The 26,657-nt window shown below is 49.6% G+C and overlaps 1 protein-coding gene across 1 annotated transcript in view; it reads right to left on the reverse strand.

Moving 5' to 3' along the window:
- Positions 1-26,657, reverse strand: part of SRRM4 (serine/arginine repetitive matrix 4) — a 144,566-nt gene that overhangs the window by 20,573 nt on the left and 97,336 nt on the right. The window contains exons 2-8 of the mRNA XM_021703589.1: positions 17,888-18,034; positions 14,145-14,231; positions 11,808-11,879; positions 9,166-9,192; positions 7,181-7,231; positions 3,953-4,051; positions 970-1,126 (exon numbers count right to left, since the gene is read on the reverse strand). Coding sequence (XP_021559264.1) covers positions 970-1,126; positions 3,953-4,051; positions 7,181-7,231; positions 9,166-9,192; positions 11,808-11,879; positions 14,145-14,231; positions 17,888-18,034 — 640 coding nt within the window. The remainder of the gene's footprint in view (positions 1-969; positions 1,127-3,952; positions 4,052-7,180; positions 7,232-9,165; positions 9,193-11,807; positions 11,880-14,144; positions 14,232-17,887; positions 18,035-26,657) is intronic.

Here is a 26,657-nt window from a genome sequence, read left to right on the forward strand (position 1 = left end):
GGCCAGCTGTGGTTGTAGGCTACGTCCATGTTGTGTCTCCTCCCGCTTGTGTATCTGTCCCTTTAGCATCAACAAAAGGCCTTCGTGTACTTTATCTTATTGGATGTCCTCACCAATCCCATATGAAAGTGGTATTATTGCAAGTTTACCAATGAGAACACTGAGTTTCAAAGAAGGGAAGTGACTTTCCCAAAGCCACACAACTAGGGAGTAGCAAAGCTAGGACTTGAGTTCAGCTCCAACCCTGAATCCCTTGCTCAGGAAACTTCCTGGCATCAGACTGTCTGAAGTCACATTCCAGCTCCTCCTTGTGGACCTGAGGGAGCGTCACGTGATTCCATTCAATGCTGGGCTGCTAAATCGGATTCGTAACCTCTCTGAGCCTTGGTTTTTCGGTCCCATCTGTGGAAGGGACCAGGGAGAGCAGCCATGCCCTCGATGCCCTGAGACCTTGTGTGGACACATGAGAGGACACAGATCAAGCGCTAGGAGCTCCGTGAAGGAAAATTCTCATATACTTTCAAGGCCGTGTTTCTATTGGTGAAATCAAATCCCGGCCGCTAATCAATGCTGCAGGCTAGCTGGCATCAAAGATGCAGACTTCACTGGAAAGCTGGAATGCCTTGGCTACATCAAAGACCCCCCTCTCTTCCTTCCTCCCCAAAGAAACCTGCTACAGTGTCTCACACATGCATTCCTGCAGATATAACTCTGGAGACCAGCGTGTATTTTTCAATGCTCCCCCGATAGAAAGCCTGGGTACTTTAGCTTTGCTTCCTCCCCCCAACCGAGTGCTGCCAAAGGCTGGTGAATGACCACTTTGTTAATCAATAAGGAGGTCTGAAAGCCAGTGGGGTGTTTGCCCAAAACTGAGTTAAAATGTGCCGTACACTGCCCTGAACTTGCGCCTTCACCTTGCCCCGAGGGTCACGGCCAAGACTGGCCGAGAAGGCCGTGTGGAATACTTACTACACCCCTGGCCGACAGGAGGCTGAGCATCCGGAGGGGCTGGCTGGGTGGGTGGCTGGAGCGGGCCTCGGGGCTGGCCTTGCCGAGGGTCCTGGAGCAGCGGCGGGAGTGCCTTCGGCGGGACTTCCGCCCTTCCTCGGGGGACCTGCCGCGGTGCCTGGGGGAGCGGGAGAGAGAGATGAGAGGGTCTTCGGAAGGGGAGTGTGGCAGAGAGGTGGCTGCAGGGCCCACAGGATCGGAGGGCTATAGGATGTGTCTGGGACTGCTTATATAAACGACATGTGCTTCCATCCATCTCTCCATCCACCCCCCCCACCCCTGACCTGCTCATTTGTTCATTTGACAAATGTACCTGACTCTGTTTGGGGGGTGCTGGGAAGGCAGCTGGGAAGACAGAAAATGTCCCAGCCTGACTTGCTTTCATGTCCTGGGTGTGTGGGACTGTCTATCGGTATGTTTGTACATGACTGTGTGTATGTCTGTGTGTGTCCATCTGTGTTTGTCTATAAATATGATGGCGCCTATCTGTATGTCTTCGAGTATGTGACTTGACCATCTGTAAAATAGACGCATCCCAGTGACTGTCACCCAAAACTTTTGAAAAAAGAGTAGCTGACAAAAATAACAAGGAGGCCTTCTGTAAGCCTGTCAGACCCTGGGCTGCCCTGTCTGCTGCAGAAAGTGAAGGAATCTCTGACTCTTTAAGGGTATATTTTAGACTCTGCTGGCCTATTAGCTCTGGGCCACAGGAGTAATAAAGGTAACACCCTATTGATTTGCAATCCCCTCTTGGGGCAGTTCTCAGTCCTCTCTCCAACTTGAAGACACAACACAAACAAGGCAGGTAGTTCCCATTTTACAGATGAGGATGCTGAGGCTCAGAGCTATTTGGGGACCCGCTGGAAGTCACACAGCTTGCAAGTGGCAGAACAGGGCCAGGGCAGGGTTTTCTGCCCCGAGAGGGACTGATGCCTCTTGGTCATGCTCTGGAATGTCCCTCTGTGCTCTGGGGCCTCCAGATCATTTTTATTGGGTGTGTGGCCCCAGAGCCGGCTCTCAGGTTGCTTCGATGCCCCCTGGAGTGTCCCTCAGCGCAACAGGCACGGGGGAGCTCAAGCAGCAACACCCCAGAAGAGGTGACATAAGAAGGGGACCGAGGCTGGGCTCTGCAGTGGGAGCCATCTCCCTAAGCGGTAAGGCAGAGGGCAGGACAGAGGGCAGCAAGCTGTCTGCACCATCCTCTGACCCGGGCCAGTGGGGCTGAGCTGCTGAGAGCTGATTCAGCATGGGCTGGAGGTCAAGGGCTCTGTCCGAGCCCTGCCAGTCGCTGCGACCTTGCTCGGATGCCTGTGCTCGCACGATGCAGTCTTCTCAGTTGTACCACATCAGTAATGCAGCTGAGCTCAGTGAGCCGATGCCCTCCAAAGGCCAGCAGGAGCATGCCTGTGGCTGAATAAGCTTGTTTACGGCTCCTTGCAGCGAGGGAGAGCATGCGCCACAGGAAGCGGAGAATGTCTCTGTACGAGTGTGGGGAAGAGCCTATTATGGGCGGGTGGCAGGTGACTTTAAGGAGCATTTAAGGAACTGGGGCTTTGTTCTGGATTAGATGCTAGCACTAAGTGGAGGTGAGACTCTCACTGGGTATCTTCATAAATCTTGGGCCCTAGACCAAGGCCAAAGCTCTAGCTGGTCAGGAAATATCAGTCCCTCGTGTTAGCCAGGATAGAGAGATGCTGGGTCACTTTTGTGTTTTGGACAAAGTTCCTGTGTCATTGGGGCTCTGACCTGACTACTGAGGGATTTTGTTTTTGTCTTGATCACTCAGGGTCCCAGAGCAACCTTGCCTGATGCCAACGCTCTTTACATTTGCTGGCGTCCAGCGGGAACACCGAGGCCTATGAGTGATAGCAGCACGTGTCAGGGACGTTTTCCTCTTCTTCAAATACTTCTCGCACTTGGCTCCACACTGGCATCACGGGGGAAGATTTAAAAATCTCGCCGCCCCGGCCCCGCCTCATCTGAACAAGATCAGAACACCTCGAGGGTGGGATCCAGGAATCGGTATTTTAAAATTCTTCCAAGGTGACTGCAAAGTGCAGCCCCAGTCTAGCTCATGGTGTTCTTGGGATGATCAAGAGGGAAAATGTATTTGAAACTGTAGCACCAAGTAAGACTTCAACAAATATGCCCCCTCTCCTCCATCCCCTTCTTCCTCCAGACACGGGTTTAACTGGGATGCAGTGGGACCAGGACAGTGGCATTTTTAAATCTCAGGCGACGCGAACATGTAGCCAGGTGTGTGGGATGCACTTGAGGAAGGATGAAGCAGCCTCTGACATCCGGAAGCTGGCCTTGCTGTGTCTGCTGGACAGCGCCGGTTTCAAAGATCAGCATCCACAAAGTCCCACTCTTTGTTGTTGTTCTTCTCATCCAAGAGAGAGCCCTCCTCCCCCTTCTCCGACTGGCACAGCCAATGTGTCGGCCCAGAGCAAGTCCAAGTTAGGAGAAACCAGACTTGGAAGAGCCTCAGAACTTGGGACTTGGGCTGTGTGGCCTTTCATAGGTTGCTCAGCCTCTCTGTGCTTAGAGCAACCCTTAGTGAGAGGGCCAAGCCCAGAGCCGGACTCCCCAGTCCAATCCTAGCTCTGTCACTTAGCAGCTACACGACTAACAAGGTCCTTAACCTCCCTGTGCCTCAGTGTCCTCATCTTTACAATGGGGGAGAGCAATAGTAGCTACTTCATAGGGTAGTAGAGGGGATTGTGTGGTTGATACAGGGAGAGGGCTCACACCCCACATGGTGGCAACGGCGGGGGTGGGCACTCGGAAGCACACGTGTGCTCACGGGCCACTGCTGTTGTTCCTAGACACGGAGGCAGCTGGTCCCCTTTTCTCTACAGGGCGGTGCTGACATGGGCGGGTAAGGGCTGCCCCACGGGGGCAGGGGCTGGGCAGGGCGACTCCCCCAGGGAGAAGGGGTTACCTGCTCTCACAGCTTGAGGAGCGGGACTCGGAGCTCTGAGACCGGGAGGGATAATGGTGATGACGGTGACGGTGAGATTTTCGGGGCCGGCTTCGTGATCTTGGAAGGGGTGATGGGGAGCAAGTCAGAGGGGGAGAAGGGGAATGGGAGAGAGGGGAGGGTAAGAGGTAGGGAGAAAGGGAGAGAGAGATTTCGGTCTTGTGACACACATCATCCTCTTGCATCCAAGTCACTGTCCCTCAAAAGTTAGGCATTTCCTCCTACCTGCCCCCCACCCCGCATCTCCCCAGCTCTTCCCCTGGGCGTTCAGGGGCTCCAACTAGCCGTACGGAGCACGAGTGAGTGGCAAGGGTTCCTGTGGAGGAGGGGCCCAGGTGACTCAGACTCCCACCCTGCCAAGGCAGCCCTGATGGCGAGCACACGTGGACAGGAGTGTCACCTCCACTAGTCACCTCTCTCCCCCTGAAAGCAGGAGTCTCAATCTCAGTCAGCTACCCTAATGTGTGACTCAGTCAGGCGAGAGCTCAAGAAAGAAGTGGATGTGCCTCCAGAATATTGGCGTGCTGTTGGATCTTCTAACTCTTCAAATGAATGTAGAAATACAGACTTTTTTCATATAAAATATTTCTATTTTAAATGGAAACTCTTTTTTTTTTTTTTAAGACACTGTTTAGGGGAAAAGAAAACACATTTGCAGAGTAAATGAGGCCTTTGGGCTGCCAATTTATAACCTCAGACCTGGAAAATTCAGTCCGGCTTTTTCACACGGAGTCAAAAGCCTACTTTCAGAGTTATAAACATCGCTGGCAACAAAAATTCTAACCACTTTATTACAGATTACTTCAGTTCCCCCCCTAAATGATAATAAGGACTCAGAAGTAGTAGCCACAGAGGCAGTGGTCACTGAGGATGTACAACGAATGTCAATGGTTTGGGCCAAGGCAGGAAGCCAGTGGGAGTTAGAGAGGGCTCTATGGGGAGGCAGTCTGGTTATCCCAATAAAGGACTCAGGGATTCTTGTTAATGTGATAAGCAGACCACATTCCTTCCCTGCTTAGAACCTTCCCATTGCCCTCATGTCAAATCTGCACTCTCATTTTGCACCCCAAGCACCCCGGAGGAGTCAGCCCCCACGAAGCTCTCTAGCTTCCTTGTGTGACATCTTCTGCCCTGGCTGGGTGGACTTAAGCAAGTCTGAACTGCTTGTATTCTGGCTCATCTATGTCCCAGTTCATGATGTCCTTGTGATGGTGATGATGACAGGCAGCCCGTATCTAACACATACTGCCTGCCAGGCACCATAGCCTAAGTATTTTTCTTAAATGGACCCATCTCTTCCTCTCAACAGCCTATGAAGTAGGTTCTCTTATTTCCCAGATGAAGAAACTGAGGCACTGAGTTTAAACCACTTGCTTAACCTGCAGCCTAGAATGGTTACCTCCATCCTTACCCTCAATCTAGATACTCCCTCCTGTCGGACGCCCCTGCTCACCATCAAGCCCTCTCTCCAACACCAGAGCTGCCACGGTGCCCGCTGGTCCCTGCTGTGTTGTGACCAGTCCCATGTCTCCTGTGTCCCGCTGGGAACTGTGAGCTCCTTGAGTCCAGAAGGATATTTGGCTACTCTCTGTCCTTGGGCCCAGCCCAGGGCCTGATTATTAGGGCCTCACTGAGGGATGTCGAATCCAAGGAGGCTAAATCTCTCCAGTGATCGCTTGTTTAGAAGCAGCCCTGACCATGGGACCTGGCAAGAAGAACCATCCTTTATCCTAGCGGCACCTTGTTTTTCTTGCTCTTCCCTCTCCTGACTCTTATCTTTTGGCTTGTGTAACCTAGCAATTTCTGGGACTTATCCAGCTCTTGGCACCGGGGAGGGTGGCCACGTTGCTGCCCTCAAGCAGGCAGCCCCTGCTTCAGTGATGATTCCCCCCCACCCTGCCCCCTCCGCCTGTGCTCTCAGAGTCTGAGTCTATCCCCTGGCTCTATCTATACTGCAGTCCCAGTGGACAAGTAATGCAGAGGTCTCTGAGAATATGCACTCTATCTGCGCGTAGCGTGAATGCACACCCAATACATATGACCAATAACTGTCTTTTGACTCAAATTGAACAAGCTTGATGACCGGGAAGTTGTTCCCTGAGCTAATTCAAAGTCTACTGCTTCCTTCTAAAGCATTCCCCAGGCCCCCTGGGGATGGCTCAAACGTCCTCCTTTGCACTGACCTTGGATGAAGTGACCCTTCGGGCACCAAAACGGGGTGCCCTCCCTCTGCATCCCTGCCTCCTCCTTTCCCTCCCCAACAGCCAACCACCTTTCATTCTATTGCCTTTGATCCTCACTTTAGAAGCTTCTTGGCGGGAGATAAACTATTAGTTGATTGGAAAACACATGCACTAACATTTGCAGGGTATAAAGTAGGCGGGTTGTAACCACATTTACTTTTAATTTGTCTGGGAACTGAACTCTGCAGGCCGTGCTAGCTGATTTGAATTTCTACTACCAGCCATAAACCATGAACCAGCTGGGGCCCCAAGACCAGGGGTAGGAGCTTCACTGCCATCAGCCAAGGCTCGGACTCACATGCATGCTCACGCCTGTGCTCACACGTGATCATGCCCCTGTCACCACCCACGCACACATGGCACACCTGTGTGCACGGGGAAAAGCCACCCCGCACCCACCCTCCCTATGCGTAACACAGGTAAGTAAGCAGCGCGCACGCAGCGTGCAGAAAATCAGCACCTCCGTGCACACTGTCTGCCTTCATGCTCACACAAGCGGGAGCCTAGAGAATGCATTCGTGTGAACACAAGTACATACCACACCCACACTACCCCCACGGCATACATTCGTACCCACGGTCACACAAATGTTTGCAGGAGGGAAAGATGTACAGAGGTCTACAAACAAGGTGTACCCTACACATAGACATCCTTCAGAAAAATATATACATGGTGCCCGCCAGGCACACAGATGTACCGCAATCACTTTCATGCTCACACAAATGCATGCACACATGCATCGTATACACAGCCTTGTGCACTCACACATACCCAGACCCACAACTGCCGTTCATCTTGGTTCTGCCTCTTCCTGCCTCTGTTCCTCTCACCCACCCCCTTCTCCCTCTCCCTGTTTATTTGGCAACTCCAACACTCCAGCTGTTACGAGGCCAGGTTCCCCTCCTCCCCCACACTAGAGAGAATTTTCCAGGTGGTCTCTACTTACTGTTTTTTGTGCCTCTTCTCATCCCTCCTTTTGCTTTTTGGGCTGGAGGAGCTAAAGGAGAAATGGCCAATTAATTGAAAGATGCAAAATTCCAGTTACAGTTAAAAAGAAACAAGTAGTTAAAATGCTTAACACACAGTGGCCACCAGATCCGGGCAGTTTGGGAACAGACATTAATCATTTCCAAGACCAGGGCAGTCACCGACGCTGACTTCCTCACCCAGCAGGTGCAGCTACAAACAGGGACCCACACACGGACTGAGAATGGGGTGCGTCGGGGGCCACGGCAAGCTTTGGCAGCTTAATAAAAACAGTGGTAAATAAAGGTGATACCTGTCATTTTTCGAGGACTTCTTATAAGTGAATACTCTGCTAAATACTTTTTGTCAGCAATCTTATTTTATTCTCCCTGCAACCTATGGGAAGAGGCACGTTTAACGCGTACTTATTTTACAGATGGGGAAACTGAGCCTCAGCTAGGCTAAGAAACTTGGCCAGGATCATACAGGGGAGCTGGGATGTGGCCCCAGACCATGGATCCCCAGAGCCATGCTATTGACTGATGTTCAATCAATTTGTAAGAGAGAAGAATGGTATATGCAGGGAGATACTCTGAAGCTTCATGAAGCTTGGGAGATTCAGAAATGTTCTGCTCATCCGTTTTTGTTTTTTTTAAAATTTATTTATTAGAGAGAGAGAGCGCAAGAGGGGGTAAGGTTAGAGGGAGAAGCAGACTCCCCGCCGAGCAGGGAGCCTGATGCGGGACTCGATCCCGGGACTCTGGGATCATGACCTGAGCCGAAGGCAGTCGCTTATCCAACTGAGCCACCCAGGCGCCCTCGTTTTTGTTTTTTAAGTCAGAGGGCTGGGGTATGGGTCCAATGGACAGTGATGAGTCGGGGTCCCAGCATTATGAGCTAGAGGCCCCAGAGGGTGAATGCTGTTTGGTAATATTGGCTTCAGAGGGTCACCAAGAATGGATGATGGGCCCCGGTCCTGGAGAGGGGGAATCCTCATCCAACTGAAATGGCACCTCGGCGTTAGCTGTGCGATTTCTCTCCACTCTTGAGACTCAGCCTGGGCCATGGAAGAGCCCAGGACCTCACTGAAAGATCCAGGTTCACGCCCCAGCTCTGCCGCTCAGTCGCTGCGTGACCTGAGGCAAGTTACCTGTCCTCTGGAAGACCTGGTTTCCTTGACCGTGAAGTGGGGCCATTGCTCAGGCTGCTGGGCTGAGGGGATGGATGACACTGGTAATCGCTCTCTACCTGTTAACTGGATAAACAGAAGGACTCTGCACTCTGACAATTGCTGCAGATTTGGCTGTTACTCAAGATACCAAGGTAGGGAGTCCCGATCCCCTGTCTGACAGATCTGGGCTTGCCACCTGACTGTGTCTGTGGACACGCCTGTCACACCTCCTGCCTGAATCTCAGTTTCTTCATCTGTAAAATGGGAATAATAAACATATCCACTGTACCGGGTTATGAGGGAGATCCGCGGAGATTCAATGGGCACACACACAGAGCAGGGGCTCAGTGCAGGATCCAATTTATAGCGAGGACCCTGTCGGCGACAGCTCTATTTATGCTTACTTAGTGTTTCCAGTACAGTTGGACTTGGCTTCTGTCCCTTGGCTAGGATCTGGGGAGGCTTTGGCGGGATCGGGGTGCTGAGGTTTCCCGACATGCCCCAATCCAGGATTTCAACGAGTGCCAAAACGAACGGACTCTGACCAGGGTAGTGAGACTTTCCAGGGAGGGGCAGGGGTAGGGGCTGGTCGAGGAGCAGCCATCTGGCCTCACTGAAGTCAAAAGCTGGCTGGGAACTCTCAGGGAAACCAACCCAAGGCCTTCATCTTGGAGGAAACTGAGGCCCAGGAAGATGAAGGGGGCGTGACCAAGAGCACACCCCAGAAGCTCCCTAAAACCTTCTTAGGAAAGCAGGAAAGAGAAGCAAGCAGCCAGAGGTGAAAAGATTCTTACCTGTGCCTTCTCTTCTTGGAGAACGACCTGATTAAAGGAATTAAAAGGAAGAGAGAGAGGGAGGGAGGGAAGGGAGCGAGGAGGAAGGAAGAAAGGGATGGACGGAGGATGAGAAGGAGAGAAGACAATAAACATAGGTGAGCTGAGGGGGTTTTTTCCTGGGACAAATGTTATCAGTGCGTTTGTGATCATGCTACATGGAGGTCGGTCGGGACCCCCTCAGATTTCAAAGACCATATGGGAGACACTGGTTTGCATTTTGAATTTCCTGTCTAAACGACCAGTGCTTCAATCCTCACCCCAAATTGTTTGTGAGCCTGTCTCGGATGGGGGTGCATGTGGGGGGTATACGGGAGTCCTCTGCCTCCTCCTCGAAACCCAGTCTCACCTTCACCTTTCTCTCCCTAGTGGTGGATTCTTCATCACCATCTTCCTCATTGTCAGGGACAACCAGCTCCCATATGTGGAACTCTCACTGTGTGCCAGGCTTTGTGCTAAGTGTCTCTCACACACAATCCCACTTCGTCTTTACCCAAACCCTGCAAAGTTCTACTAACAACCATTTTACAGACACTGAAGCTCAGAGAAGTTGAAGTTGCCCAAGGTCACACGGCTCCGTGTAACTCCTGCGGATTCTTCAGAGTTCCATTCAGATATCCCCTCCTTGTAGCTTTTTCTGATCCCCTCAGGCTGGTCGGTGCCAACTTTCTGCTCCCACAAGCTTGGGTGAGCTCTGAGCTTAGCCTTATAGTACACACCTCTGCCTATTAACATTATCCATCTCCCCGACTAGAATGTGAGCAACTCAAGGGCAAGGGCTGGATTTTGGTCACTGCTCTGTTCCCGGGGCCCAGATTCCTCATTCATGACACATATTGAGTATTCAATAAATAGATGTGAAAAATGGGATTTTTTTTTTTAGCCCTGAAGCCATGCTGATTAAGGGGAAAAAAAGAAAAATCTCTATGCATCCCCCACCCCTGCTCCTATCTCCAAAACAGTCAACCATCATTAACCCAATATCTCAAGAGCTTGGAGAAGCTGGGCCAGAAGGAGGGTAGTGCTCAGCAGGTGCTTTGGAAAGGATCAGCAACAGTATCTCTTCCTCCTAATCTCCCATTGATGGGCCTCCTTCCCTCTCCACCTCCACCTCCTGGGCTGGCTGTGCCTGGCAGAAAAAGCCTGTTTCTAACCTTCTGGCACAGTCTCTTTTTCATGAGGAGAAACCCTTGAGTGAGAAGCCACTTGAATTCCACAATCCCGATACGGAGAAGTCCCCCAAACTGGGACTGATTGGTCAGCACAGGAATTTGACAGGATGGCAGTCCCACTCAGGGGCAGGCCACTGGGAAAGGCTTCTAACACCAAATTAACAACCTTTTGCTCATCGGCTTGCCCACATCTTGTGTTAAGCACAGACTCAGCATCAGTCGAAATGTCTGGGACAGTGGACATAGCTGGTGAAACCAAACTGAGTTGAGACCATTCTGGCAACAAGGGCTGCGACGTGACCAGGGCCCTGGCTTGGAAAAAGCCACTTTGGGGGAACTTTGAACCAGGGGTGAGAAGCAAGGGGAAAACCTAAATGAACCCTTACCTTTTGTTCCACTGTGACTGTCTAAGGGCAGAAGTAATCCGCTGCTGATGTAGGGAGATTGGAAGATAGGGCTGAGCAAAGAGAGGACACACACCACTCTTCCCGTCATCCACAGCCAAACACAGCAAACAACTTATGTGCGGAATTTCACACTCCCTGCCCCCAGGGGCCCAGAGGGCTTCCTCAGTGAGGGGGGCTCAGTGGGCTCAGACCTGTGCCCCTCTACGCGTAGGCTCAGACCTACGCTCTGTCTACATGCACAGCAACCCCTCAGCTTCGCTGATGGCTTCCTATGGGAAAATTAGTCCAGTGAAGACAGCTGCTGCTTTTTACAGAGGAACTGGAAAACCTGATTTTTTTCATTGCACAATTTCCCAATTATAAAATGCTGAGTTGGCCCATGGACCACAGATTTGAGTCCTCTGGTGTACATCCTTCCAGTCCTTTCTTCCCCATATACATGTGTGTGTATGTGTGTGTAGTAGGCACCTTTTGGAATGTGTGTCCAGTTCACAATGCCCCCAAGGGTGGACAATCCCAGAAGCCACATTTTACATGATCCCATCCTCAAGGACAAGTTGGTCCAACCACAGAGTTGGACCTTGGGAATTTGGAATGAGGAACAAATAAGACAGAGAGCTTCAGTGTCTTCTTGAGGCTGGGCCGGCCACACAGAGGGATGGGCGCAGGGTGCAGCCAGGTCTCCCCACGTGGACCAGGGACTGTGTATCCTGCCTGGGTGCTACCAGCTCTCCAATCCTTGGTTCTAGATCCTCACTGAGGACTGGCTGGTCCCTGAGACATTCCTGTCTCCTTATCGTCAAACAAACCCCCTTCTGGCCAGAGTTAGCTTTAGGGGGCCTTGGTTCCTTGCACCCAGAGTTCCAAGTTATACAAGGAAAAGGAAATACCAACACACAGATGAGTATCTTATGTAAGTGAAATGATAAGCTTATCACCAGTGAACTTCTGGCGCCCCCCACTCTCACCCCAAACCCCCAGCCCACCTGGGGCGGACCTGTTTGCCGAGGCAGAAGAACAATACCTGTGTCGCTTATGTTTTTTGGAGCCTTTCTTCTTCTTTTTCTTGACAGGCGATGGACTATATGACGGGGACCTGCGGGGGAAGAAGACACCTTCAGTGGAGTTCCTTAAGGACCAGGGTTGGCTTCAGAGACCCTTCTCTAGCCCCCACACAGGATCTCACACACAAGAATCATACCAATCCTGATATTATCAGTACTTGCATTTACTGATTTGCTATAATCAGATTTGCATTTTTTTTCAACATCGCCCTGTGTTTTATATGTATTATCTCACTTCATCTTTCCACGCGCTTCTTAGGCAGGCAGGATGGTTACCTTCTTTTTACAGACAAGGAAAGGAGGTTCAGACAGGTAAAGTGACTTGCCCAAAGAAAGACACACATCTAGGAAGTGGATGGGCCGAGACTCAAACCAATGACAGGGGCCTTGCTCTCAATCCCTTTATCATCCCTCCTCGTCAGGTCAAACACTTTGTGTCTGCTCTTCTCCACCACCCCCCACCCCCCAGCTATGCCCCTGCTCTCAGATACTTTAGGCCTCTCTTCTGCCTTACCCTGGCCCCCTGGTAAGATCGAGCCCCTGGAGAAGACCTCATCAGGCTGTGGTCAGCATGGTGCTATCAGGGGTTCCCCACGAAACAGAGCCACCCCAGGACCATGATTATGACTATGATTCAAGACTGAGGTTCAAGTGACCCGAGTTCCAACCTTGACTGTACCCCCAATTCATGAAGTCACCTTGGGCCATGTCACCACCCATCTCTGGGTCTCTTATTTCCCCAGTGAGTGACAAAATACTGAGGTTGAAACAGGTGAGGATGCCAACAAGGGCCTCTCAGAGAGCAGGCTGGGTGAGAGACAATAGGGAGCAGTGGGGACCGTGGTGAACCAGAGAGCATCTGCTTCTCAGATCAGCTGAAGGTCTTGTGTGGGAATGCAGCCCTGGGCTTCTGGAACACCTGCCTTTTCAACAGTGGTCACCAGAAAAACATAACTTCATGTGAAATCCCCTGGTTTTTAAATGCTGGCCACCAATTAAAAAGACAAAAGAACATCTTGTAGGTCAAACAGAACAAATCTACAGGGGGAAACGCAGGGTTGAGAACAACCTGACTCTTAGGGACCCACAACACCTGTCGCCAAGCACATCAGTGAAGCCTGACTTCCTTCTTCCAAATGTTCTGCCCACCCCTAAAATCAGGAGCTTCAAGCCACTTGCACCAATACCTCCCTTCACCCTACAACATAGGGTCTTCATTCACATTCCCTTCTGGGTCTTCTTTGGGCCTGTCCTCTTCCAACCAGGCTGTGGAGGTGGCAAGAACCCGGAAAACTGGAGGTGGGGCCAGAGTCATCCAGACACTACTCTCTGCTGCCCCCTGCAGGCTTCTTCAAACACAGCCTCCCAGGTTCCGTGTGATTTTCAACCTACCCCTCTGGGTCTGGAACATTGGACATGATTTTAATCTAGCGGGTGGCAGTGTGGAAGAAAATCTGGAAATATTTTTAAACTTTAAAAGGAATTGTACATAGAAAAAAATCCATGGGGTACATAAGAGTCCGTCGCCGGCAAAAAATATAAAGTCCGTTTGTTATCGTTGGCATTCACCTGCTAGGCAGGAGTAGCAGAAGCAACTGAGGAGCCTGGGATCCCTGTAAATTCCGTCACCCCCTCCCTGTGCCTTTCCTTTCTCATCTCTGAAATGGGGACAATAGTGTTTGGTAAATCGTGGTCAAAGGTGAAAGACATCATGGAGATCACAATGCTTATAGCATAGCCCTCTACACAGAAGAAGTTCTCAAAAAAAAATCAATATTCATGGTCTTGAATATGCTGATTACCCTGGTCATTTACTATGTGCCAGACACTGTGACAGCTCCTTCCACATCCATTTTTCTCCATCTGATTCTCACAAAACGCCAGGAGGTAGGTACTATCACTATTTTATACAAGTGGAAACAGGCACAGAGAAGTGAAGGTACTTGCCTAAAGTCACACAGCTACTTAAGAGGCAGAGCAGGGATTCGAACCCAGGGGGAGTCACTGACTCTGAAACCCATTTGACCCCTATTTGGTCCTTTCTCCCATCTTCAAGGTTTCATGCCCCTTTAGGACGCTCACCTCCTTCTCTTTTTTTTTTTTTTTAAGATTTTATTTATTTATTTGAGAGAGAGAATGAGAGAGAGAGAACACATGAGAGGGGATAGGGTCAGAGGACAAAGCAGACTCCCTGCCGAGCAGGGAGCCCGATGCGGGACTCGATCCCGGGACTCCAGGATCATGACCTGAGCCGAAGGCAGTCGCCTAACCAACTGAGCCACCCAGGTGCCCCTCACCTCCTTCTCTTCTTCCGGGTGGATTTCTTCTTTTTCTTCTTCCCCCTGGAGGAAGGTGGTGGCGTCAAGTCTTTGTCTCGGGAGGCACTGTGGGGAGCACAGAGTTGGGTATTAGAGGACCCAGCATGCCCCAAGCCCCCCAACCAGGGCTGTTGCAGCCAGGGAAGAAGGACCCAGTTCCTTGGAGGCTGAAGGACCTATGGTGAATACCTAATTACCACCTCGTGGCTGATTTGGTCATACTTCAGATTAAGTGCCTCAAATAAGGTGTTAATGCCAACCTAATGAGACAGACGCTCCCCTGTTACCCAAACACCAATTGATTATTTAAAACAGAGTTATAGAGGTTAACTGCTCCTTAATAGATTTATTATTGAATTTGCAAATGGCTCACCTTGGTAAATAAATCACTTTTTAAATAATTAGTCGGCAGTTCAGCCCCCTCTTTTCCCAATACTTCATGTCCATAGTTCCTGCTGGAAATTTAATAGGAGGAGGAAGTTATTATGTTAAGTAGGAGCTGATTATTAAAAGTATACTTGCCGAGGTCTAATGTAATGAGATACATATCTTATATTGCTTCACAGAACCTCAAAAACCTCTGCTCTTCAGGAAAAATTATTTCCCATTCAATTAAATTCAAATGCTCGGGCTGCAGTTAAATGAAGTCAACTTATCTCCTTTTATAATTGGGGCAGGCTCCAGGGCTTTTTTAAAAACACTATCCCATGGCGAAAGGAGATGGGTTTGGGATAAAAAAATTGCTTGGGAATTGAAACATGCCCACCCAGTTGAACTTGACTGGGAAAATGTAATATTAATAAGAATACCATTGCCATTATTAATGATAACACCACTACCATCTATTCGCTTATTATGTGCCAAGCGTTTGACATTACCTTTATACTCACTTGCATAAAGTGAGTATATTACCTTTATACTTACAAAAACACTTGGAGGGTGGTATGATTTTTAGGGTCTCATTTTACAGGTGAAGAACATAAGGCGCAGAATCCTGAACTGGCTTGCCCATAGCTGCACAGTTAGGCAGCATCTGAGCCGGGATTTGAGTGAAGGCCTGTGTGAGTCCTATCCCGAGGGCTTTCCCACACAGCCAACTGCCTTCCCAACCCTGGTTATGTGGACATTCTTTTGGAAATCGCCCAGCTCTTTCAAGACCATCATGCAACGCGGCCATACTGAATTCCATTCTAAGAATCTGGATCATTATGGTTAGTGGGAAAAAATCCCCAAGTGACTAGACTAGACTATGGGAAGGTCTCTGCATTGCCAATGAATGAAAATCATCTAGCTGTATGTAGAATATTTTTAAGGGTGTCACTTTAAGCAGGTTAAGATAAAATACCACAGGGATTAAGTACCTAGCTCCTTAACTACACTCACACGTTATAAAGCATAAAGCACAGCACACACATCCAGGAAGCAAACAGGCTGCTTGTGTAAATATGGTAGACCGCATCCAAATGTCTCTAGCAACAAGTGCTCGACACAGAGTAAGAGCCTACTAAATACTTGTTGAGTGACCAAATGAGGGATGAATGGATGAAACAATTTAGCCTCTTGTTAAATTTTCTTGTTTCATATAAACACTGCCCAGGGTAACTGTTGCCAGGAATTTGAGAGGAAAAAAAAAATTTTTAAGGGAGAAATACTTAAGGAAAAAAAAAGACCCTTAAAACTGTGTCTTATAAAATAGAGAGAGATCTCATTTTTTTCAGACAATTATTCTCACTGCTTTCTGGAATGCCAGGGTCAGGGAAGCAGGCTTGGGAACCACTATCTTACACTCCTACGTGAGTGATGGAATAAAATGGAGAAAGACCTTGAATGTGGATAGATTTGAGGTCTGTGAGAAGGGGAAAATTAACCCCTTACATAGATCCCAAACACCTTTATTGAGGTAGGTCTGCATTTCCTCTACCTTTTTCTTCCTTCTGTACCTGTGTGCCTAGGTGTGCTGTCCCAGCAGGGCTGGAGGGGCCGGGATAGTGGTTAAGTAAATAGACTGCAGTTACACGAGCAGCAGGGAAATAGGCAGCCATTAAGTATGCAGTGATGACCTAGAGTGGTTCAGTACACGGTGGTCAAAAATAGAGTATGCAACAGTAAAGAATGCTGGTTCTAGAAGCTGCCACACCTGGATTTACATTCCTGCTCCATTACCTCCTAGCTCAGCAACCTCTCTGAGTATCATTTTCATCATTTGGAAGATGGGAATAAAACGTGATACCTGTGTCCTAAGTTTAGTCACAAGAAATGAGGACCTCACTCATGCAACATGCCCTGGGTCTGGCACGGAGCAAGTTCACATAAATGTCCTTTCTATTATTGTAATTATGCATAGTAACACAACTACCATTTATTCACTGATTATATGCCAAGTGACTTTTATGATCACTTTTAACATTATTGCCATTATGTGTTTTTTATCATGTCAGAGAGTAGGTCTTCTTCAGAATTCAGGTTCTTAACTAGACAGCCTTGTTCATGGGCCTCAGAGGTCTAGGAATCCTCAAGTGGTAGATGGAATTTGGGGAATATTCCTGGAGCATATACACTTTCCCTGGGCACAGCACTTCTAGCTTCCATGTAATTCTCAAATGGAATTTGAGAACCTCTGCCCTAGGAAACCAAGAACTCTACGACATAAGGAGAGAATCTGGGCCAGATCAGGGGTCCTCAGGCTAATCTTGATCCTACCACATACTGTCCTCAGTTTCCACATCTGTAAAATGGCTTTGACACCCTCTGATTCAACAGGGAAAGGCAGGAATTGTATCTGGGACACACTGCTGGCAAGGACACTAAATTCATTTCCCACCTGTCACTGAGCGGGTAGATACAAGCCCAGGGCAGCGAGAGAGTGGTGAGTTAGTTTGAGGAGTAGGAATAAAGCTTTCAACCGGCTGGTGAAGCCAGATTATAAAGATGGTGTTGTTAACAAAATCGATTCTCCAGAGGCCAAAGACAGACTAGGCTTTTTATGTGCACGGTGCAAAATTTAAAAATAGAAGTTAGGGGATAGACTGGTTTCTTCATTAGCATCAAAGTAAAATGTGTAGGTGTCCATCTAGGATTTAAGATCAGAGACCATAGTTCAAAACTTCACTCTGCCACTTACTGGCTGCCATATTTTGGGTAAGTCATGTTACCTCTCTGAGCCTCAGTAAAATGTTGTGTCTTTAGATACCAGCACAGTGCCTGTCACTAGCAGGTGCTCAAGCAATCCTGGTTGAATATCTGGATTTAAGGAATGAATGCAAAGATCCGAATCTCAGGAGACAGATGTAGGCTGAAGTCATGACTTGGAAATCAGTGGCTTATAGAGTCATAAAAATGGACAGGAACTAGCTCTATCATTTAAGGCAGGGGCAACAAATTGTGGCCCCTGGGCCGAATCCAGCCTGTCTCCTATTTTTATAAATAAAGTTTTATTGAAACACATCTATGCCCATTTGTTCACATATGGACTGTGGCCGTTTTGGTGCTACAATGGCAGGATTGAGGAGCGTGGCAGAGACCATCTGGCCCTCACACCTAAAAGCTATCTGTACTCTATAGAAAAAAATTTGCTGACTTTTGATTGGATTTAAGGGTCTGAAAGAGGAACTTGCAAAAGAGAGGTGCGTGGGAAGAGTGGCCAGGAAGACAAACTTCATTTCTGCATCCTCCACTTGAACTTCCTCACTGGACCAAAAGAGAGGGTGGGGGCAGTGTCTCACCTGCGTGCTCTGGCAGGACTGAGCTCCCGGCAGGCCTTGTCTCTCTCCAGGCTGTTGGTGCCCAAGGCCTCAGTGGCCAGATGCTGGCTCAGCTTCACCGAGGGTCCATCCTGAGCTGGAACCAGAGGGCTGCTCTGGGGTTCTGTCCTACAGGGGAACAAATAAGGAGACAGAAACTGTTAGGATGTGACAGATTCTTTTCTTTTTTTAAGGAAGAGAATGTGCACCTGAATGGGGGTGGGGAGGGGCAGGAGAGGGAGAAAGAGAATCTTATAACTCAGGGCTCCATCTCACAACCCTGAGATCATGACCTGAGCTCAAATCAAGAGCTGGATGCTGAACTAACTGAGTCACCCAGGTGCCCCAGGATAGGACAGATTCTTAACGTTAATCAAACATTCACACACCTCCTGATATTTCCCACCTTTCCTTGCAGTTAGGTTGGGACAATGAGAGATTATCTTGGCCACTGGTCTCTGGGTGGGAGTGACATGTGTCACTTCTGGCTTGAGGCAATAAGGTCTGTGTACCTTCCCCAGCTCTCTCTCCCTCTATTGCAGTGATGTTGGAGGCCACATACCCTGAAAGGTGAAGCTACTTGGTGGAGGAGAGATGCCTGAGCCGCATCAGACTTTGTATGTTAGAAATAAGCCTTAGTTGGGTTAAGCCATTGAAATTTAGGGGCTTATTTGTTACTGCAGCATTGCTGGGCCTACCCTGACTGAACCACAGGGAGGGTCTGGAAACCAGTGTTTCACTTCCTTGCTCAAAACATAAGTGGAGGCTGAAGCATGATAGGATTAGTTCCAATTCCCCTTTACCTGTTCTGTCCCATTTCCCTGCCTTATCTCTGTATGGAATGGATATCCCTGGAATCAAACACTGTTCTCCGTTTAGTAGATAGAGGACTCAGTTTCTCTGTCGTGCATCCTCACTGATTAAGATCGGGAATAACATTAGTCCTAACATTGTTGAATTGTTATGAAAATAAAATGAGATACCATAAAGCAAACAGAAAGACTGTTCCATTTCCCTTTACTTCCTTGTGAACCAAACCTCCACTCTGGCGTCCCTAGCAGGTGGAAGGCTACCTAGTTGGGACGCAATCCCCATGAAGGCCTCAAGTTCCCTCCTCTGCCTCTGAGAAGAGCCCCAGGCAACTCTAGGAAGTTACCTGAGTCCCACCTCCTTCTTTGAGTCCCAGAAAGGGGTTAGGAAGTCGCCTAGGTACTCAGTCTTTGAAAACACCGTCACTCACACCTCCAAGCCCCCAAACAAGAGGAGTCAGGAGTTGGAGAGGCAAAGGTGGATTTGGCACCATCCAGCAAACTCCCCTCCCTCCTCATCCTGCCCGCAGAGTCCAGATCAAGCACTGATCAAAGACATTAGTATTTCTCCTGTACCAAGCACCTGTAGTCAGTGCACCAAGACTGGTTTTATGACTCAGGGTGAATGCAGCTGATAAGCCCCCTGCTCCTTAGGGCTGCCCAGAGAGCAGGCCAAACCCAGTCCATATTGAAGGAAGGGCAGCCAAACACATCCATCTCTGTCCGCTGCTTATCAGGGCATCTTTAGAAGCAGAGCTGAGAGAGGCTGCAAGCCCAGGAGGGATGGAGAGTCTAGTCAGGGCTGTCCAGCCCTCCTCACTGCCACCTCTGGGCTTCCAGAACTCCAGGGTTCCCTACACCTCCTGCCCTGCTTCTCCTACTATGAGGGGTCCGTTCCCATGCCTCCAGTCTACTCATGTGTAATGCTGTCCTGACTCTTCTCAAACGACTATGAGCTTGCCATGTCTGCCCAGCCCCCAGCAAGGCTTGCCTCTTCCCATCCTTGACCTGGCCTGGCCTAACCTGTGTTCCAGGCCAGTTCTAAGTGTGGGGCTGCAGCAAATAAGAGGGAGATGTCCTCTGTGATAATGGAGTTTACATTCTAGATGAGGAAGCAGGCATAAGCATATATGCAAGTAATAATATGACTTATTGGATGGTAATAAATTATGGAGAGAATAAGCCAGTGGAATGGGAGGGGGTGACTGTTCTTTTGTTCAGGGTATCAGGCAGGCCACTCTGAGGATGTCATGGAATGGAGGCTTAAAGGATTAGGGACTAACCTTGCAGTTTGTGGTGGTTTTAAAATGTGTTCACAGATTCTTTGACAGCTCTGCCATCAAAAGATGAAACCCAATTTCCCTCCCCTTGAATACTGGCTGGGCTTAGTGATTCACTTTTAATGACCAGAAGGTAGTAGAAGCAATAATGTGTGATTTCCAAGACTAGGTCACAGAGGCAGCTTCTGCCTCGCTCCCTTTAGATTGATCACTTGAGGGAAGCTGCCGGCATGGTGTGAGGACACTCAGGCAGCCCTGTGGAGAAGCCCTTGTGAAGAACAGCTGAGGCTTCCTGCCAAAAGCCAAGCACCGACCAGCCACGTGGGCACGCCACCTTGGAATTGGATCCTCGAGCCCCAGTCAAGCCTCAGATGACACTGCGGCCCTGGCTGACATCGGACTGCAGTCCCATGTGAGATGGTCAGCCAGAATCGCCCAGCCAAATTCTTGACTCGCAGAAACTGTGTGACGTTGTTTGTTGCTATTCTAAGCCACAAAGATGTGGCGGGATAATTTGTGGCCCGGTAACAGACAAGTTCTACACAGGTCATCTGCGGGAAGTGGGAAATGCACTCTAGGCAGAAGGAATGGCAGGTTCTTTATATACATGTAAAGAATGGCAAGCAGGGCTAGAGTGAACAGAGGGGAGACCAGAGATTGGTCTTGTAGGTCATGAGACTCTGTGGCTGAGATGGAACGCCTTTTGAACAGGGGAGTGACCTGGTCCGGCTTAATTTTACAAGGATCGCTCATCAGTTGCTGAAGACACTGGTCAGAGGGAGGAGCAACAGAGATGGGGAGACTAAGGCAACTGTCCAGGCTCTGATCAGTGGGTCAGGGATGAAGGTGATGAGATGTGGTCAGGTTCTGAGACTTGAAAGCAGAACTCGCATCATTTGCTGCTGGTTAAACATGGGATGGGAGAGAATAAGGGAAAGGGAGAGGTCAAGGACGATTCCAGGGTTTTGAGCCCGAGCAACAGGCAGGACAGAGTCCCCACTGATGAGGTGGAGATGCTGATGTTGGGAGCAGACTTCTGGGGCGATCTAAGCCCTGTTCTAGGATATGAGTCCCTTTGCTACTATGACTACAGCTCCAAATAGGCACTATGGACGTCTGATTGTCTTCTCTCACACTAGACTATGAGCTCCCTGGGAGGGGGACCGTGTCTCACCACCCCAGGGCCCGCCGCATGGTAAACACTCAACATTTGCTCAGTGAATAAATGAAAGAGCACATTGGCTAAAAAGAACAGGCATTTGTTTCAAAAAGTTAGAAAGGGCTTTTGAGATGGCCTGAGCGAATCCCTTCATGTTACAGTTGGTGGAGATAAACCAGCCACTGCCTCGGTCAACTCAGACAGCTCAGTCGATGCATTTTCTACTCTACCCCATATTTCTCTTAGAAAAGTGATCAGTGAACTTATCAATGTATGAGTGTATTGCCCAGGAGGGCCTTAAGCTGGACACACACAAGAACGGAATTTTGGACTCTCGGGCATTATAGGAAACCATTACACAAATCTGTATCAGAGACAAGCCCCAGATATGAAAAAAACAAAAAACCAAAAAAAACCAACAAACTGATGCGAGCAATTTGGCAGAGAATTAATCCATGATGAGTATAAGTGCTGGCATTGTGTGGAAGGTCTCAGTGACTTCCGCTAATGGGGGGAGGAGGCGTGGGTTATCTGCAGTGCAGGGACAGGTGGGGAATGCTCCTGCCAGGCACTGGGGGACATGGCTTAGGGTGAGGATGATGCCTCATCCATCACTGCTGGCATCAGGGATGGGCAAATCATGATGGTTTGATGAGGAAAGGTACGATGGAGTTGCTGCATTTATAATCTGACACTCCCTGACATGGTGGATGGCTCTCATTTTCTTTCTTTCTTTTTTTTTTTTTTAAGATTTTATTTATTTATTTGAGAGAGAGAGAGAGCACAAGCAGGCCAAGAGGCAGAGGGAGAGGGAGAAGCAGGCTCTCCGCTGAGCAGGGAGCCCGATGTGGAGCTCGATCCTGAGCATGATCCTGAGATCATGACCTGAGCCAAAGGCAGATGCTTAACTGACTGAGCCACCCAGGCGCCCCTAGTTCTTATTTTCTATAGCATTTCTGTAGCACCTTCCTTGCAGTAGGTACCCATTCTGGGATCTTGCAATAAGACAAACAAAAAACAAACAAAACCAGAATTAATTCTTCTACCTGGCAGACAGGGAGTTGTGAGGGATGGAAGAAAGGAAAACTCCACAATATCATAGAACTTTGAAGAGGCTTTTTTAAGATGTTCTGACACGTTGCTTCTCTGCTTTCTTAAAACTGGAAGAGACTCAGAGAGCATGTAGTCCCAGGTTTCTAAAACCTTGCACACCTTCAGAGGCTCCCAAGAAGCTGGTAAAAATACAGACGTCTCAGTCCCATCCCAGCCATAATAAATACAAATCTCAAAGGGGTGAAGCCAGGAAATATGCATCTTAAAGAAACATCCCTGGTAATCTCTCCTCCTCTGGATTAAGAGGAAGTCCTAACCGATTACCAGAACTAAAAGGCTCTGCCTGACCTGGCTTCTGCTCCCACTCTAGACCCCATCTGCTATCCTCCTCTCCGTCCCTTACTCTGCTCGAGCCACATGGCTTCCTGGCTGTCCCTCACATGGAACAGGGCCTTTGCTCAGAGCCTCTGCCTTTCTGTTCCCTCCACCTGGCATGCTGTTCCTGCAGTTCTTTGCAAGGCTGCTTCCTTCCTTTCATCCAAATGTCAGCTCCTCGGAGAGGCCCTCTCTGACCTGCTCTTTGATTGTGCCCCTCTGTTCATCACTGCCTCCAGCACAGGAGTCTGCTCTGCCTTCCTCCAGGACATTTGTTACTATTTGAAATGACCATTTTATATGTTTATTTGCTAACCATTTGTCTTCTGGATGCCAACGTGAGCTTCATGAGAGTGGGAACTCGCCTCTTTTCTCACCACTGAATCCCCAGGGATATAGTGCCTGGCACAGTGTGCTTTTTGGCTCAATAAACATTTGTTGAATGAATGACTGGATGGATGGATGGATACATGATGACTGATCCCGTGTGGGAACCTCTCCTATGTATAAAGAAGCAGTGGTCCAAGGAGAGGGGCCCGTCTGAGGTCACCCAGCATTTCAGCAGACTCAGACCTCAGCCATGGTGCCCCCTCTTCCCCACGGCACCCCCACCCTTCTTCCTTCCCTGCCTCCCGCTCTGCATCCTTGCAGGGCTTTTAAGAAAAATTCCGTGTTTTCTCTTGGCAGAGGAGTCCCGGCAGCTGCCTCGTTTTTACCACACGGCCCTTCAATGTTGCATAAAAAAAAAAAAAAGCACTTAAAAGGAGGCAAGATCTTCAGGGGACAGCTAAAACAGTGCGGTCGAGGGCCTGCACACTCCACTTCACAGAGGGAGGGAGGGGGCTGCGCTTGCTGAATTCCTCAAGGCCTTCCCACTCCGTTCCTGCTAATCAGCGACCTGGAGCTTAGATGCTGCTCTCCGTAGTCATGGCAACCAGCAGATTCCCAGCCTCTGATAAAAGTCAGGCCTGAACTTTCTACAAAACTCTCCAAGATGCGCGGCTCCCTAGCTGCTTCCCTGCTTCTTGCATCAAAGCGCCCTGCTCCCAGCCAAGTGCTCATCCGGCCCTGAGCTGGGTACAGATCCTCCTCGTGCCCCAAGCCCCAGATTTAGTTAAACACCGACTGGGGAATCAGAGACAAACAGCGGTGGAGGGGAGCAGAAAGGGACCCCCCCAGCCCTGGCGCTCCTCTGTACAGAGTGGGGGAAACTAAGGCCCCAAGTGCAAGGGGACTTGGCCAAGGCCACACAATGAGTGACTCACGTCTGAGCTGTGGCTGGAACTGTGGCCTTTTGTCCCTGAGTCCAGTGCTCTTTCCATGTCACCTAATCATAGTGGCAACCAACATTTATCACGCACCTGTGCCGTGCCAGACCCCAGGACCACACACCATCTCCGTTAAGCTTCCACAGAAAGCTAGGAACAGGCGTGGGCATCCCTACTGAGAACCGGGGATAGTGAAGCAGCAAGAACACTAGCTGGCCTGCCTGTTGATAGGAATCAATAGAGGAAAAGGGAGAGAAATCTGGAAAACACTTTGAACATGTAAGGAAGTAGTAAGTGGGAATAGAGGGTGAATCCTGGTAATTTCACTGCGAGACAGGGACTTGCTTTATATGTTTGGAGAAGGGGCTGTTCTCGAGTTTGGCTTGAATGTTATATTCCACAAAGAGGAATGGTGTTTGCTCATTGGATTGGGGACACTTTTTGCCTCCGTCCCATCCCACTAATAGCTTCTCCTGGGTGTAGAGCACTAATCGAGTGTCTCAGCTGATGTTGATGACCCTCTGTAAGGTACACAGTTTAGCGAACTTCTCCCCATTTCACAGGTGAAGGCACTGAGACCTGGAGAGGCAAAGGGTCTTGCTTTCCATCCAAGGCTCATGCCCCAGGTTCTTGTTCTGCACTTGCATTCAGGCCTGTGAATGGTCCATCCTTGTCCCCACACTTAGCCAGCACCTACAATCTGCCTGTTTCAGTAGAGAATGAGGGCCCACACTCTCAGCTCATGAGTCCACCAGAAAGCTCAAGGCTTATCATGGGGCGGACCCAGCCCACAGACAAGATGCATCTGGCTAATTTGTGCCTTGGTTCCTGGGGCTTCAGTCCTGGCCTGAGGTCTTGGTACCAAGGCCTTTCAAGGTTAATTAAGCTTGGTGAGGGGTCACCTAGAGAAGCTGTGACTCTTTGAGCTTTGCAGTCATGGCTAGGAAGAGTATCAGAGCTTGGGGGACTGGGGATTCCCAAGAGCCACTGAGGGAGACATCAGGGAGTTAGTAATGCTCATCCTGGTAGGAACTGAATGAGAAATGAGAAGTGTTAAGAAGCTGGCATCTCCCTCATTATTTCATTCCTTTACGCAAAGGTTGTTTGCTGAACACCTACTTGGTGTCAGATTTCAAGGACCGAAAAGTAACTAAGACTTGCTCTGCCCTCTGCCTGGAAGGGGAAGACAGATCCCTCAACTGGGAATTACAGTATGGTATAGTAATCTCAGAGGGCCATGGAACCACAGAGAGAGCACCTAGTCCAGCCTTGGCATGTGGGCAGGTGGCCATGGAAGACTTCCTAGAAGATGTATGGAAACTGCTCAGGAGACTGGAGTGCAAAGGACATGGCAGTGAACTTCGAGTAACTGCAGAGGAGGTGGATGTGAGCCGGATGAGACAGAGGGGTGGAAGGGTAGAAAGCAAGAGGGGAGACCGGTTTATTTCACTGAGCAAAATGCCCTTGAGGTCCATCCACGTTGCCACAAACGGCAGGGTCTCCTTCTTTTTCACGACTGAATAGTATTCCATCGTGTAGACATAACACATTCTCTTTACCCACTCACCCACTGATGGACACTGACAGTGCTTCCATGTCTTGGCTACTGTCAATAAACTGCAGTGGACATGGGGTGCGGGGGAAAAAGAAGCTGAGACTTGGGAGGAGGACAGGGGCTGGGTCCTTCAGGGTCAGGTAGGGGACAGACAGGTGCTTCTCACACCTTCCCGTGCACGTGAAGCCCCTCGAGATTGTGTTGGGATGGAGGGACTGACTCAGTAGGTCTGGGTTAGAGCCCGAGCTTCTGTCCTTCTAACCAATGCCCAGGGGCTGCTGCAGCTCCTGCAACCACTTTGAATAACCAGACTGTAGATTTTACAAAGGATTCGGACCCGACCCTGAGGACTGGCCGACACAGACAAGCACAGCCCTCTAGCACACTCCCTCTTCCGGCAGGATGACAATGGTTTAGTTCAGCTCTCAGGGCTGAGAGCGTGTGAGTGTGTGAGCGTGAGTATGTGTGCGCGGTAAACACTCTTGTATATCAAAAACTGTCCAGTTCCCAAGTTCAGGTCAAAGGACAAAAGAACCATATGGAGAAAAATCAGCTCAGCATTTCTTACCAGCTCAGCCGAGCAGGTCAGACCCCCAACATGCCTGGGTTGTGGACTCTCAACACTGAACACATCCATCCTCTGCCCTCCCATCAACCCCAAATTCAGCCAGTCATTTCTCCCTCCTCAGGCTGGCCTGTCGATGGCCTATTTGCCTAGGGAGAGAGGGCAAATGGTGGAGAGGGGGACTGCATTTGATTCTTGGGACTGCCTGGCAGGCAAGCTGCCCCCAACTTGGGAAATGGCCGAGTTCCAAAATGCTGTGGTTTTCTACTTGAACGGAAAAAGTAATTCGGTGATGCTGAGAAAGTGCACAGGTCCTGGGGTCCTACTGACCCAGGTTCAAGCCCTGAACCCGCCCAGCTGCGTCACCACAAGCAAGAATAACATCTCTGGCTCCAGCCCAGGGCACCTTCAGGACTGTCTACCAGCTGGAATTGCAGACAGGTTTAGATTTCGTCAAGGAGCATGAGTGGCTGACTGTATTTTCTTGCCAGGGGAGGGACTGTGCTAGGTGAGTCCCTTTGGGCATCGTTACAGCCACTGCTGGAGGAGGTACCAGGCAAGCAAGATCTGCTGGGAACAGGACAGAAGTCTCCAGCCCAGGGTAGGAGGAGCCTCGATTCAAGAGCCAAGTAAAGACTGGTCCCAAGAAGTCCCAAGAAGTGCCACCAGGCACTTATTCAGTTATTCT

The sequence above is a fragment of the Neomonachus schauinslandi genome, chromosome 14 (assembly GCF_002201575.2).
Source record: "Neomonachus schauinslandi chromosome 14, ASM220157v2, whole genome shotgun sequence".
NCBI lineage: Eukaryota > Metazoa > Chordata > Mammalia > Carnivora > Phocidae > Neomonachus > Neomonachus schauinslandi.